This window comes from Macrotis lagotis, chromosome 5 (assembly GCF_037893015.1).
Source record: "Macrotis lagotis isolate mMagLag1 chromosome 5, bilby.v1.9.chrom.fasta, whole genome shotgun sequence".
Lineage (NCBI taxonomy): Eukaryota > Metazoa > Chordata > Mammalia > Peramelemorphia > Peramelidae > Macrotis > Macrotis lagotis.
The window spans coordinates 258,013,517-258,028,467 of record NC_133662.1 but is presented as its reverse complement, the minus strand read 5'-3'; the positions used below and the strand labels follow the sequence as shown (position 1 = coordinate 258,028,467).

The 14,951-nt window shown below is 43.0% G+C and overlaps 1 protein-coding gene across 8 annotated transcripts in view; it reads right to left on the bottom strand.

The window, feature by feature from the left end:
- Positions 1 to 7,061: 7,061 nt before the first annotated feature.
- KLHL6 (kelch like family member 6) overlaps positions 7,062 to 14,951 on the bottom strand; it is a 94,929-nt gene continuing 87,039 nt past the window's right edge. For all 8 annotated transcript variants that reach the window (XM_074189499.1, XM_074189500.1, XM_074189498.1 and 5 more), the window contains 4 exons: positions 14,207 to 14,444; positions 12,824 to 13,026; positions 10,905 to 11,118; positions 7,062 to 8,495 (listed from right to left, as the gene is read on the bottom strand). In XM_074189499.1, the coding sequence (XP_074045600.1) occupies positions 8,194 to 8,495; positions 10,905 to 11,118; positions 12,824 to 13,026; positions 14,207 to 14,444 (957 nt within the window). In that variant the 3' untranslated portion in view covers positions 7,062 to 8,193. The remainder of the gene's footprint in view (positions 8,496 to 10,904; positions 11,119 to 12,823; positions 13,027 to 14,206; positions 14,445 to 14,951) is intronic.

The window sequence follows — 14,951 nt, the reverse complement described above, 5'->3', positions numbered from 1 at the left end:
CTAATGTTAAAAGGAGAGACTGATGAGCTTCATCTTCTTTCCCTGAACTGACCTCAACCTGTGCTGTTTCCCAAGCCTACTTGGTGCTAACAGAGAACTGGGGTCCCAAAGATTATTGGCTTAGGAGGAGACCTGGATAATACATATACTAGACATCTAATTAGCCTCTAAAATTATAACTGAGAGATGGTTATACCAACATTGTCAAACAGGATAGTTATTGGGTAAAAAAAATGAAGGGTGGTTGATTGTTTTCAGATATATCAGTAGTCGATATGACTTCAAGGAAGACAAGTACAAATCCTGGTAGGTTTTATTTTAGTTTTTGTTTTTGCAAGGCAAATGGGGTTAAGTGGCTTGCCCAAGGCCACACAACTAGGTCATTATTAAGTGTCTGAGCTTGAATTTGAACTCAGCTCCTCCTGACTCCAGAGCTGGTGCTCTACTCACTGTACCACCTAGCTGCTCCTGAAAGTTTTAATTAATCAATATAATAACCAAAGGCAGAGCATTGGGGAAAGGTGGCATTCACAACCAGCATCAGTGTTTTAAAAATTCTTCCAGTAAGACCTGTTATGGAAAATGACAGGCACATCTAGGGGGAAAAACAAAAAAACTAAACCCAAAACCTGGAGTCTGAATGCAGAGCAAAACATACTATGTTCATTATTTAAAATTTTTAAATTTTTTTTTCTTTCTTTCTCATGGTTTTCTTTCCCCTTAATTCTAATTCTCCTTTCACAACATGACTAATGTGGAAATAATAATAATGTTTGCTCTTCATTCTTGAAGTAGACCCTGACATCAGGGAGGTGATGTCATGACAAAAGCATGAACTGGATTTGAGTGAGGGGGCCTCACTTTCTCCTCTGGAGCCATCTTGAGTCCAGGGACCAGATGGGAATCAGTTCCAGTGGAGATGGCCCTGGATGTGAGGCCAGCAGGGTTAAGTGACTTGTCCAAGGTCACACAGCTAGTTAGTGTCAGTTGTCTGAGGTCAGATTCGAACTCCTGTCCTTCTGACTCCAAGACCATTGCTCTATCCACTGTTAAACATGATTGTACATGGACAACTTATGCTATAAACTTGCAAAGGAAGCATGTTGAAAACTACCTTTGCACATAATTGGGAAAATAAATTGAATATAAATATAAATAAGTAAATAATAGAGATTCTTCCCCATCTCCAAAGGAATGGAAGGCAATACCCTTATTAGGACCATTGGTGGTGGCAGCAGTTGCCTTGTCTTCTTATTGAGGGAAGGTGAAAATCAGCTACTTTGCTGAAGCAGGATGCAAAGTACAGGAAGAAAAAGGAAAAGAGGAGAAAAGAGGCATGGGGAGGGGGTGAAAGGGGAGGAAGACAGAAAGAAAAATATATTTGGTTTGTTCATCATTTTCTTCCTGTAACTAGCCCGCAGTTAATCAGGACTCTGTGGGAACAGAGTCCTTCTCTGACCAAGGATGGTATGAGCAGCCTGGGCTGTATCTGAATTACTCAATCATCAGAGACTCTCTTTCTAGTAAATTAACCTCTTGTTCTTTGGAAACCAAGAAAGCCATGGACCAAAGAAAGCCATGATTCAGGAGATGATCAAGGGAGCTCAGTTAGAACACAGAACAGTGGAACCACTCATGGTCTCCCAGCTGCTGACTTTTGGATCAGTGTCCTAATAAAACACAAATAAAATGCCCACATTGGGAAGACAACTCCCCCCCAAAGAATCACATAGAAGCAGCAGTGCCTTTTCTGAACCCCCCAGAGGTTTGCTTGAGTCTAAGCCCTTGTCCAGTGAGAGGCAATTTTAACCTAATGGGGTCAAAATAATTCACCAGAAACAGAAATGGTCCTTCTGAGACCCCTACCCCTTTGAGTCACCAAAACTCTCCCCTTCCTCAAGTACTGTGTCTTTACTTCGTTGTCACCTGTAAAAGGCCTTGGCTTATAAAGGCCAAGGTCCACCACTTCATCCAGGGTCATCTGAGTCATCCTGATCCATATCTGGCCACTGGACCCAGATGATTCTGGAAGAAAAAATAAGGCTGGGGACTTAGCACAGCCCCCTCACTCCAATCCAATCTGTGTTTGTCATGGCATCACCTTCCTGATGTCACAGTCTTCTTCAAAAACCAAGGACAAACAAGAGCTGTGAACATAATCTATTTCCCAGTAACAAATATGATATTAATAAAATAGAATAATAAATGACCCTTTCTCCCTCCTCCCCTGTAAAATGTAAACTCCCAGAGCTGAGATGATCTCACTTTTGAATTTGTATCCTGAGCCCCTCCCTGTGGAGGCCATACCTTTTAGGTATGTAATCAATGTTGCTTTTTTCCCCCATGAAATTCTCCAGGCTGAGAGAGAGAAATGATCCAAGAATCAGGAGCCTCTGACAGCAGTCCTCAAAGGGACACAAAATGAATGGACTTCTGACTGTAAATGAGCAGCATTTTGGACTGCATTTCCTGGCCTTCATCTGGACTCCCTGAAGTCCCGGAGATGGCTAGTTGGTGGAATGGATGGATTACTGAATTTGGGAACCCAGTTTGGGGACCATATTTTCAGTGAAACCTTAAATCCTTCCTCCAATTGAACATATCGTTCTGTTCAACTTACGTATTTTTTCCAAGATCTGAGTTCAAATCCAGCATCAAATATTTATAAGCTAGGCAGTCTTAGGAAAGTCACTTAACCTTTCTCAGCCCCAGCTTCTTCATTTGTAAATAGACACAACAATAATAGGACCTACCTCACAGGGTTGTTGGAGTCCAAGTTCTTACCCTCAAGAAGCTTACATTCTAATGGGGTGAGGTCCCAGGAGCAGAGGACCACCAGGCTACTTAGGAAGGGGTAAAGGGCAAAATAAGGAATGCTAGTCTCAACCCCCCCCCAAATAATGAATATGAAAACTTTTCAACAAAAATATTCAATGCGCCAACACATTCAACATTGCAAGAGGATATGTGATGTTTCACACTTATTCTCAAACATCCTGTTTCTCTTTCAAAGCCCCAGGGTTGGGACCATATTTTCTGTGAAACCTTCACTAATCACTCTTCCAGAAATAGCCCCTTAAGTTGCCAGCACCCTTCCCTTTCTCAAAGTAGTATATCATTATTTAACTAAGACCTATTAAAGACCTTAGCTTAAAATTTCAACCAGAAATGTTTCCTTTCTCGAGCTGATCATATTCATCCTAAGCACTCATTTCAGCTTTAGTGATCACTAGTTGTATATTTTTCCTCCATTCCTTCTGCTAGAAGGTCCTCTCTAAGTCTCCCTGCCTTTGTCCTGGCTGTTCCTCCTCTCCTGTCTCATGGAGTCTCCTTCCTTCTAGACTCAGCCAAGCTGCCTCATTCTGTAGGAAGCCTTTCCTGTTCATACAATACTTAGCATCCTCCCTTCCTAACCACCTTATATGAGATTGCCTTGAGTTATTTGTACTTCTCTTTGAGGACCAGGAGCAACTGTCATCCCTAGCCAGGTTGGGGATGCAGGGGACCTTCCTCTTCCCCACCATCTAGCTGCCTAGTTACCTGTTACCCAGAGATGAACCATTGCTCCCTACCGCCACTGGCAAACCTTTCTCTAGTTCCCACTGATCTTCACATACTTCCTTTTCTGGATATATTCCCTGGGCCCCATCCCACATGGCCCCCTGGCCCCACTCTTCTCTTCATCAGCCCTGCCATGACTGCCCAAGGTGCTTGGAGCCTTGACTTCCACCTTGCCCCTTCCCTCGCCTAAGTGATTTTCTGGTCTTTCCATACGGAACAGAACAAATGAGTTCAACTAGATGTGCTGCCCCCCGGTGGAATGTGAGCTCCATGGCTGCATTTCTATCTATAACCTCGAACACTTAACCAATTCTAGTCCATAATACACACTTAATAATTGCTTCTCCCTCATTAGAATGTAATCTCCTTAACAGTTGGGACTGTTTAGGTCTTTGTCTTTCTAGACCTATGATACAGAATAACCTGGCACAAGTAGGTGCTTGATAAATAGTAGATAAGTGATTGATTATTATCTCCTTTCTCTTCCTAGCATCCAGCCTAATCAATAAAGGTCCCATACCAACCGTGTCCCAAAAGGCTTAGTGTGATTTTCAGTTTTAACAACTAAAAATTTTTAAGCTTTCATAGGTGAAAATTGCACCAAGATACCCTGCACACCAAAAGATTTATTGCAGCAGTCTTTGTGACAACAAAGAAAACAAAGTTGGTAGCCTTCAATTGGGGGATGATTAAACAAGTTGTGTTATGAAATGTAATGGAACATGACTGGACCATAAAGAATGATGATAAACACAGAGAAGTAAGGGAAGACTTATTTGAAGTAAGCAGAACCAGGAAAACAATAAACACAATGCCTACAACAAAGAACCATATAGAATCATCCATAGGATCATCATAAGCAAGCTTGGCCCAAAGAAGACAAATGAAATTTCATCCCCCTCCCTTCTTTGTGGAGGTGGGGGACTATGGGTATGGAATACTACATAAAATACTGTGTCTGGATGAGGCGTTCATTTCACTGAAATAGTTTTTTCTAAATTTTATTCTTCTAGGAATGAAGAGGAAAGAAAAATATGGGGGAGGTGAAGAGGGAGAATGTAAGTGATGTAAAAATAAATGATGTTGGGATGGCTAGGTGGCACAGTGAATAAAGCACTGGCCCTGGAGTCAGGAGTACCTGGGTTCAAATCTGGTCTCAGACACTTAATAATTACCTAGCTGTGTGGCCTTGGGCAAGCCACTTAACCCCATTTGCCTTGCAAAAACCTAAAAAAATTTAAATAAATGAATGATGTCAAAGTTAAAAATTAAATCCAAATAAATCATCAGTAATGTTCACAAATGTTGTTTTTAAATTTTCCACAAATATGTATGAGTTTTATAGCTCTCTCTACTCATATCAGAAACACAGACTGTATATTATAATACCTGTTCCTAAGGCAGAGAGTCTTCCTTAAGTTAAGAGGTTTTCTTTAACACTCAAAGCATTAACAGAATAAAATTTCTTCTTTATTCATTAATTTATCTTCCTTTTCTCTCAACAATACCTTCTTCTAGTCATATCATATTAGGAAACCTACAGAACTTGGAAAGAAGTCTATGGGCAGCCATCACCATCAAAGCCTTGCAATGCTCCTGCTGCTCCATTTAGATCTATAAATAAGATGAAATTTCACTTATCAAAAAAAATAACAAAAACCATATCAGATGTAGTGACCACGCTATAAAAAAGAGATAGAATAAAATAAGATACATTATTTTCTGAATCAAGTTGTATCCTAAATATGATGAAAAATCTTGAGATGAGCAAAGTTCTTTGAAATTATTCATTGTCCTTGAAAAACTGAGGCAAGACACACAGACTTTGAAGACCCCCAATGACCCAGAATGCTGTATAGTCAGATGATTAAAAGGAATTATCTTCAAGGAAGCCATTTCAGGCCTTGATTCTAGAGGCTTGTTGATCCCAAAATATAACAAGGAAGGATGTGGGATTTGTACCCAATTTTGGAAGTCATTAGTGAACTGCCAAAAATGAATGACAATTTATCAAATTTTCTAAAAGTGAATTTTCTCAAGGTTGTAGCAGAAGTAGAAATTGAAGAATTCTCCTGCTTCCATGCCTTGGCCCAGGTCCAGAATGAATGAATCGATGAGTAAAGCATTTATTAAACACCATCCTAATGGGATACAGACTGAAGGGAAGACAGTCCCTACTCTCGAGGAGCTCACTTTCTAATGGAGGAAGACAACTCATAGGAAAAGATTGCCTGTAAATCAAGTGGGAAGGTTCCATGGTCCTTAGGATGGAGCAGCAAAACAGATAGTCATGCTTCTTGCTGAATGCCCTTTTCACCAAAAAAATCACAGCAGACTCTGATGTTGAGCTATTTGATAGTGCCAAGGCCTTTGGGAACAAGAATTTTCTTTTGGGCTGCTTCAGTAGCTGTGGATGTAGTATCTCCAAGAGCAATTACCAGGTCCTATCTTCTCAAGATGGTGGCTAAGAGCAGTGGGCTGGAAGCATTGTGATTCCCAAGTCTCTGGGACTGGGGCTCCTGGGCTATCTTTACCAGGTTCAGAAAGGAGATGGTTGTCAAGGTGGTGGTGGTGGTCAGGCCCAAGCTCTTTCCTGTCTCTTTTCTCAGGGTATCGTGCGACTTCAACTAGGGTGGTTTACCTGCCTAAAAGGGTCTTCTTGAGAGGCAGCATGGTACTGTGGAAAGATTGCTGGTCTGGAGTCAGAAGACCTGGGTTCAAATCATCCCTCTTCCATTTGTATAACTTTGGCAAATTGCTTACCTTTTCTATGCCTCAGTTCTTGAGGTCATCATGAGCTGAAGGTCCTGAAATGCCATTGAGTCAAATCATTGCTCTATTTTCCAGATGAGAAAACTGAGGCACAGAATTGGAGTCCTCCTGACACCCAATGCATTGGTCTACTCTACTGCCTCTGTTTCACGTTTGTTCACCTGTAGAGTGGCAGTCTCAAGATCCCTCCCAGCTCTAAATTTAGGATGCTGTGCTCTCACACCCACATGTAGGAAACTTCAGAACCTGTCACTTTTTACCTCTCCCCAACTGTCCCCAGCCTCCTAGTTGTTAAAATGTCCCTTTCCCACCCTCCTCCCCATCCCCAGTAGAACGTAAACTCCCCAGGGAAAAGACTGCTTTCATTTTGGGACTAGATTGATTTTTTTTTTTTACTACAAAAAAGAGGTCATTCTTCGTTTCTTTTCTTACCTGCCTTAATCATGGAATGGAATTGATAGTTTGACAGTCGACAGATTAACAGTTTCCAATCAAACTGAGACCCTGTTAAAGACCTTAGCTTAAAAAGGCCAAAGTCTCCCACTGCATCTGGGGCCATGTTCAGCCATCTCTGGCCATTGGAACCAGATGGACTCTAGAGGAGAGTGAGGCTGGTGACTTTTCACAGTCCTCTTTCACTTAAATCCAATTCACACTCATGTCATGGCAACTCTTGCCTGAGGTCACGGTCCCCTTTGAGAATAAGGACAAACAACAACCACCCATCATCTAGCCCAGAGTAGATATTTAATGCTTCTTTGATTTCAATGACATGCCATAGTCCTATAGACCAACAGGATAAAGAGACGGCAGTTTGGGGGCAAATGTTCCCCAGTAGAGTTGAGTTGAGATGATGATGATGATGATGTAAAGATGAGAAAGATGGGTTTGTGATTGGGAAGAAAATACCAGGCATATTTTTGACCTTTCCCAGCAGACAGGTAGTTAAGTCCCAACCCTTTTCACAACCACCACCAAGATGAAAGAGACCAGGTAGTGTATCTTGGTTAGGCCTTGCCTGCCTGGGGGCCTGGAGGCCAGCTCCATCCCCAATGACTGTGTTTGGTTTCAAAACAGAAATAAAACCAAAGTTTCTTTCCTTTCATGATTAAGACATGGGGTATGTCATAAAAGCCCAACAGGAAAGAAAGCAGATTGTTTTCTTGACAACAGGAATAATTCAAACAAACACATATAGACCTCTTCTGAGTTGTCTTGACAGTCTAGGAGGGTCTCCCATTTACAAATATCATAATGACATCTTGGCACTGAATCTGTGCCAAGTTCGATAAATAAGTCACACTTGCAAAACAAAACAAAATAAAACCCCACACCTTTATACAGTTAAAAAAAACACACACCATAAACACACCAATGAAAAAAGATTTTTGGCTTGAAATTTCTCAAAAGGAGGTGGGAGAACTAAAGATCTTAAATGTGTTGAAAGTCTTGTGATAAAGGCTGTTCTTCCCCAAAACTTCCTTTTGGATTTTTTCATCTTTTTTTGCCAAAAATGAGCTGAAGCATTTACTAACCAAAGACACCAATGACTTTGAAGGTCTTGGCTAATGATGGCATCCAGGAGAGGTTCCAATGGCACTGCTTCCAAGGAAGAAACTTGAACTCCGACCCAGGCCTGCCCCTAAAGAAAGTGGATCACCATCCCATTTCCTAAGAGAACTGGAGGCCTTGGCTCATTTTGCTTCTCATTTTGCATCCATTAAATGTGGATAATGATTCTGGCAGGGCCTTCCCCACAGGGTTAATGTGAGGCAAGGCTTTGTAAACCTTAAAACACCATTTAAATATGAAATATTGCTGTACACCTCCCCATCCCTGCCTCTCCTCACTCTCTGCCCATCACACAGAGACAGCACCAGGGACAATCCGCCTGATGTGGGTGTAGGACTTCCTGATGGTCACGCTGCCATGGTGGGAGACTCCCCGTGGCAGGACACACTCCTCCGTCAGTTTCTGGGTCTCTGTGTCCCAGCAGAGCACGGTGGCAATGACCTCGTTCTTCTCATCTCGCCCCCCAGTGATGTACAGTCTGTTGTTGCAAGGGGAGATCCCGCAGCTGGCCCGCTCCTGGCTGAACTGGGTCACCAGGCACCAGCTGTCCTCCAGAGGGCTGTAGGAGTACAAGGCTTTCATGGCGCCTCCTGCGAAAGAGGAGAAGAGCTGGTTGGCCAAGCCCTTCAATCAGCCTGCCCATCGTCCAGATCCATTGAACAGAAACCATTGATTAAACCTCTACAGTGTTGGGCACTAGAGGCATAAAGACAACAAAGGAAACTAGCCCCTGTCCTCCCCCAACTTCCATCTGAAGCAGGGGTGGGGGGGTGGTGAACAACTAGGGTTTATTTCTGGGTCAGTGATGGGGTGGGAAGCACAGAGAACAGAGATGAAACCCAGAGTCAGAAAGGGTTCCCATGATGGTTGAGACAGAACATACCATAGGTGTGTGAATACACAGACATTTGTGTGGACACACATATATGTATATAGAACATTTATGAAGAAAAGTAAACCCAAGAAAATTTGAGAAAGAGGAGAGGTGAGATTGTTGAGGATGGTCTAGGGGAACTAGTGCCAAAGCTGAGCCATGGAAGGAAGGAAGGAAGGAAGGAAGGAAGGAAGGAAGGAAGGAAGGAAGGAAGGAAGGAAGGAGGAAAGGGAGGGAGGAAGGGAGGGAGGGAGGAAGGGAGGAGGGGAGGGAGGAAGGGAGGAAGGGAGGGAGGAAGGATAGAAGAAAAGAAGGGGGAGGGGAGGAGGGTTCAGCAGCAGGGGAAGTAGAAAGGCCTGGAAGGTCTATGGGAATAAAGGCAGAGTGTATGATAAGGCCCAGGGTCCAAAAGGTATACTGGCAGTTTAAGTAAGGCAGATAGGTATTCTAAGAGGTCCATTCCAGGCAATGAAAAATCTTTTCAAATTTATCTCATCCTAAACCCTCAAATGATGTTATAAATATCCAAATGACCTGTGTGTGTGTGTGTGTGTGTGTGTGTGTGTGTGTGTGTGTGTGTGTGTATGTGTATGAGAGTGTGAGAGAGAGAGAGAGAGAGAGAGAGAGAGAGAGAGAGAGAGACTGGGAGAGTAGAGGTAGGGAGAATCCCCCCCTGCCAATAGTCTAGAACTCGGATGATGAAAGCCTTCATTTATCAGTGTCTGGAGGGTAGGAAACACTGAATAAATAAGTGAATGAGTGAGTAAGTGGTGGCAATGTCAGAGGAGAGAAGCGGGTATATGTAGGAGATACTGGAAAGCTAGAATGGGCAGGCCTGGGCATAGGGGGGGATGAGAGTAGTGAGAAGGCCAGAACAACCCCCAAGTTGTGAGCCCAAGAGACCAGGTGTTACCCTCTACAGTAATAAGGAAGGGAGGAAGGGAGGATCCAGAGGGAAAGATAATAAGTTCTGTTTTATACATATTACATGCCATGGAAAAAATATCTCTTCTCTTCGTTCATGTGGTAGGGATTTTGCTGCTAAAATATATTTACCACACTGAAAGTTAAAGAGATAAAAATCTAAGTTTTATTATTATGCTCAAGCCTGGATTCAGGCCTCAGAGAAAACCTAAACAATCATTAGGATTCTAATAAGCCTTTTTACAGGCAGAATTACATCGGTGATAGAAAAAATTCATTTAAATATTGTAATTTTGAATGTTCCTTCTTAGGTCATAAAAATTCAAGAAAAGGTAGATTCATAATGCTATACTTCCTTCAATGTCATGAAAACTGAACAAACTAAAAAGAGTCATCATCTCCTATATCCTGTAAGGAAACAAATTTCATCAAATGACCTAAGTTAGATTGCAGATTAAATTACACTTAGAGGGTTCACAAATAAGCTAATTGAGGAGGAAGATTTCCATGTTGCCAAGGCATCAGGGACAGTTGAGATTCTTCCTCTGGCTTGTTATCTAAGGATTATTTAAGGTTTTAAGTAAATTTTCACATCCTATGGAACAGCTTCTGGTCAGGTGAGGTTAATGTGACAGAAAACAGACTTTTGATTCATCAAAATTTATAGGAAAAACAAAAAGAAAGAAATTTAAATATCATTAACTGAGTTTAAGATGTCCGCTGGAAATCCAGGTGGAGATGACTGGAGGTCAGCAGAGAGATTAGGGCAAGATGGATAGACCTGAGAACACCCTGGTGGTTGTTTGGATGTATTAAAGTATTTTATAAATCGTAGTATGCAGGGAGGGAGGTATGGACTATTATTTTTAACTAAAGTAGACTGAATAAAATGAGCAGGTTGGAGTCGACCAATGGCCTCTTAAGTTTCTTCCAGATCCAGGTCTAGCACACTATGACTTCCTTGTGGTCAGTGCGATAGGTTAAAAAAAGACTATGAACTCCAAAGTCAGAAGACCTGGGTTCAAATCCTATCTAGAATGCTTGCTATCTGGATAACTTTAGGCAAGTCACTTCACCTTGGGCCTCAGTTTTCTCACCATTGGAATGAGGGAACTGGACAAGATGGTGTCCAGGGTTCCCTTGAGATTTCTGATCCTCATAGTCTACCAGTGTCGTAATAGTTCCCTGACAACCCACTCACCAACCACATAGATGTGGTCCCGGAAGCTGACAGCATTGATGCATTTGGCCTCAACTGGCATGGATGACTTCAAGCACCACTTGTTGGATGAAGCGTCGTAACACTGAGTCTTGTCCGTTGCCAGTTTCCCATTGGGTCCTCCCCCAATCACATACAGCTTCTTCTTATGGCTGGCAGCGGCAAAGGAGCTCACATGGATCAGGAGAGGAGCTGCCTAGACCCCAGGAGAGGAAGCAAGACAATTCTATCAGTACCAAAGGGTCCAGAATCAGTCCTGTGCCCCAATCCCCAATCCCTACTCTTTCACCTGAATACATCAGAGAGAGTGTGAGGCAGTGGAGAGATGGTCAGCCTCAGAGTCAGAGGGTCTAAATTTGGACCTTAGGTCTGTCATTTGATATCGATGCACTCAGGCAAGTGATCCAACCACCCAAGATCTCAATTTTACTATCTGTTCCATGAAGAAGTGGGATTAGATAGCCTTAATGTCCTTCTCAGTTCTAAATCTAGAAACCTTCCAGAGGCCCCATCTCTTCAAAAGTCTTTTTTTTTAATTTTAGGCAATGGGTTTTAGTGACTTGCCCAAGGTCACACAGCTAGGCAAAGATTTGAATTCAGGTCCTCCTGACTCCAAGGCCAGTGCTCTATCCACTGCGCCACCTAGCCACCCCTGCCCTATCTCTTCAAATAAGACTACCAGCATCTCTTTGTGACTGTGGAGCATGCAGAGGAGGAAACTCGGGCCCAAAGAGATCACAGGATCATCCACCTAGATTCCAAGAAGAATTCAATGTCATTGAGACCATTATTTTACAGAGGAAGAAACCGAGGCCCACAGAAGGTAAGAAGTTAGGTGTCTTCCCATGGTCACATAGTGTCTTAAGTGGGATTTGAACCTAAGCCCTTGGACTCCAGAGCAGTGTTCTTTCTGCTGTCCCCACTGCTTCCACCTGTTCCCTTTCTTCCTGGATCTCCATAGCTTGCTGTAGGGTGGGTCTACCAGCAGCTGACTGACAGACACACCCTAGCCCAAGAGAACCAGAACAATTTTTCTTTGTTCTCACCTGGGAATGGTTTCCCAACCTCAGTCTGATGAATCATTGACTCTGCTCAGACTTCTGAGGTAGCTTGGATGGAAAGTCAAGGCCTAAATTATTGAGTAGGGTGGGGGAGAGAATGTATTGACATTGTGGTATTGCCATGAATTCTTATATGTGATGACTTTTTAAAAAATATGGTCTTGGGTATTGACTCCCAGAATTTCAAGAATTTATTGGTTGTGTGACCTTGGGCAAGTCCTCTAATGTAGCCTGTTTCCTCATCTGTAAAACTATCCCTTATTTACTCATTAACAATTAATCATTCACATAACCTAAGGTCATGGGAACAAAACTACAAAAACCCTCAGAGGCTGTCTGGCCTACACATTCCCCCTCGTGTTATATATGAGGAAGCTGAGGCCCCAAGAAGTTTAACAGATTGGTAGGTAAAATTTTGCTGGACTTGGGACAAAATCCCAACTCTAAATTTTACCTAAATTTCTGAAGGCATTTGTGAGAGCCTGGCCCTCTAATTACTATACCACATTGTTTCATACTATTCCAGGTACAAATATACCAGTTGACACACAAAAGAAGACAGAGGATGGGAGGATGCCTGGTGGACATGCCCATGATGTTGCTCTGAAAGAGAACTTCCATCATCTTGTTGAAGCCATTGTCTCTCTGTTGGCATCTGAAAGATTTCCCTTAGTGTGTCGCTATCACTACATCCTGAAGGGACAGTCACATCTAGCCAAAAAAGCAAATATCCCAAAATAGGAAGGGCAAAGGTGGAGATTGAACAAAAACATTTCAAAACTTTGTTTTAATACATAGGATTTTAAAAATATGGCAGAGAAACAACCATCTAGACCCTACCTCTGACCAGCAGTTATGAAAAGGGTCATATGTTTCCACATTATTAATTCTCTGTAGACCATCAAAGCCACCAATGACGTAGACTTTGCCACCCAGAACCGCCATCTTGTGTCTCCATCGACCGATATTTAAATACTCAATCTGGATCCACTTGTTGATGGAAGAATTGTATTTCCAGACATCCTGTTGTGTTTCCTTACCACCTAGAGTAGAAATAAGACATGGGTTGTTGGATGAGAAAGCTTTAAAGTCTGGGTCAAATCAATGAGAATTTTGGACCAGTGGCGGGAGTAAGATTTTTTAAAACTATAAAACACATGGCTCTGTTTTTGAGGCACTGTATCTCATGAGCTGATAGATCCGGTGTTGGAAGGGCCCTGCCTTGGAAAAGGGACTGGTTGGGCCTTCCTTCTCCCCACTGCCTCCACTCCATTTTATTGATGAGACACTGAGACTTAGGATTATGAAATGCCTTGTCCGGGGTCACCCAGGAATAAACATCAAAGGTAAGATTTGAACTCATGGTCTCCAACTCCAGAGTCCTTTCCACTGTGTCTAGCATAGAGGAAGTTCTTAAATGATTTTGACCATACTAAACTACCTCCTCTCCTACCTGAGCCAACAGGACCCCTGGCAGCAGAGTGTAAGATCCATGAGGGTAGGGACTGCTCTACCTTGTCTGTAGCCCAATGACAATGACTTGAACCACATTTCTGAAGCAGGAATAGCTAGAGAACAATGTGGCTGATAATGTAGACTCTAGTGCCTGCCTGTGTTTTATAGCCTAGAGTAGGGCTCCCTAACTTTTTTGGGGCCCTGGAATCTTTGGGCAGTCAGCTTGTGGACTCCTCCCAAAATCACATCTTTAAATACACAAAATGAAATATTACAAAATTGCATAGGATCATAAAGGAAACCAAAAGTTAGTGAAAATAAGGACATTTTTTCCATTTATGTTCATGGATTCCCTGAAATCTGTCCAAAGGGTCCCAAATTACCCAGTAAGACCCCCCCCATACTTTCCCTTCTCCACCAAAAGAGTCTGGCATCTGGTGGTCTTGTCAGCCTTTCTCTGGTACATATGAAGGAAGGATCATGGCTTTGGATCTGGAAGGGGGTCTATCCCAGTGGTAGGTGGGCTTGGATGACTGACTCCATTCCCCCCCAATTCAAGGTAGCTAAGTGGTGGCAGTGGCTAGGAGAACCAGAGACAGGAAGACCTTAGTTCAAATCCAACTTCAGAAACTTATTAGCTGTGAGACCCTGGGCAAGTCACCTAACTTTGGTTTGCCTTATTCACTGGACAAGGACCCCTCCCAGTCACTCCAGCATCTCTGCCAGGAAACAAACCCAAGGACCACCATCTGAACAGAGGCCTCCTACCTGATATATAGACTTCATTTTTTAAGGTCACACAGGCAAACTCCACCCATTTTTTATTCTCACTCTCTGCTTCCTGTTCAGTAATTGGGAGCTTGGCTACTTCCAGACGGCTGCGCCTCAGTGGGTCCAGGCAGGTCACTTCAGCCACAAATTTCTCATCTTTTGTGCAGCCTCCAATGATCATAAACACCTCGGACTGGAATTCATGCATCCTGGGCTTGGTTCTCTCTGAAATGATCTGGAAACCAAGGCAAATTACATCCTTTAAAAAATTCAAATTTGTTCATAATCATGAGCATAATCACAATCATAATGTTCATAATCATAATCATACATGGCTAACCTTTGTAGGTCTGCAAGTTATTTTATGGACATGAATTCATTTCATAAGCTGCTAAAGACCCAAAGGGCCTCTTTGCTGGCACGGACAGATATACAGAGTATTTCATGTCTCCCCATTCTCAGCCCCATGCAGGGAGTGGATGAAGGTTGGGGACTCCTGCCTGTGTCTCCTGGTTCTCCTGGGGATGATGCTATCATCATGAAGATCTGTCCCCCAAAGGAGCCTGGGCACAGCCATCTGCCTGGCAGCAGGAGCCCCTGGACCAGAACACCCGCTGGGGGGCGAGGTCCCACTGGACCTCCCCTTTGTAGGCTGGAGTGCCTCTGTAAAGGTCAGACCCCTCCTGGGGGGAGGGGTTCTCTGTCATTCTGACATTAGGGCAAGAAGGGTGGCCCAGAAGGT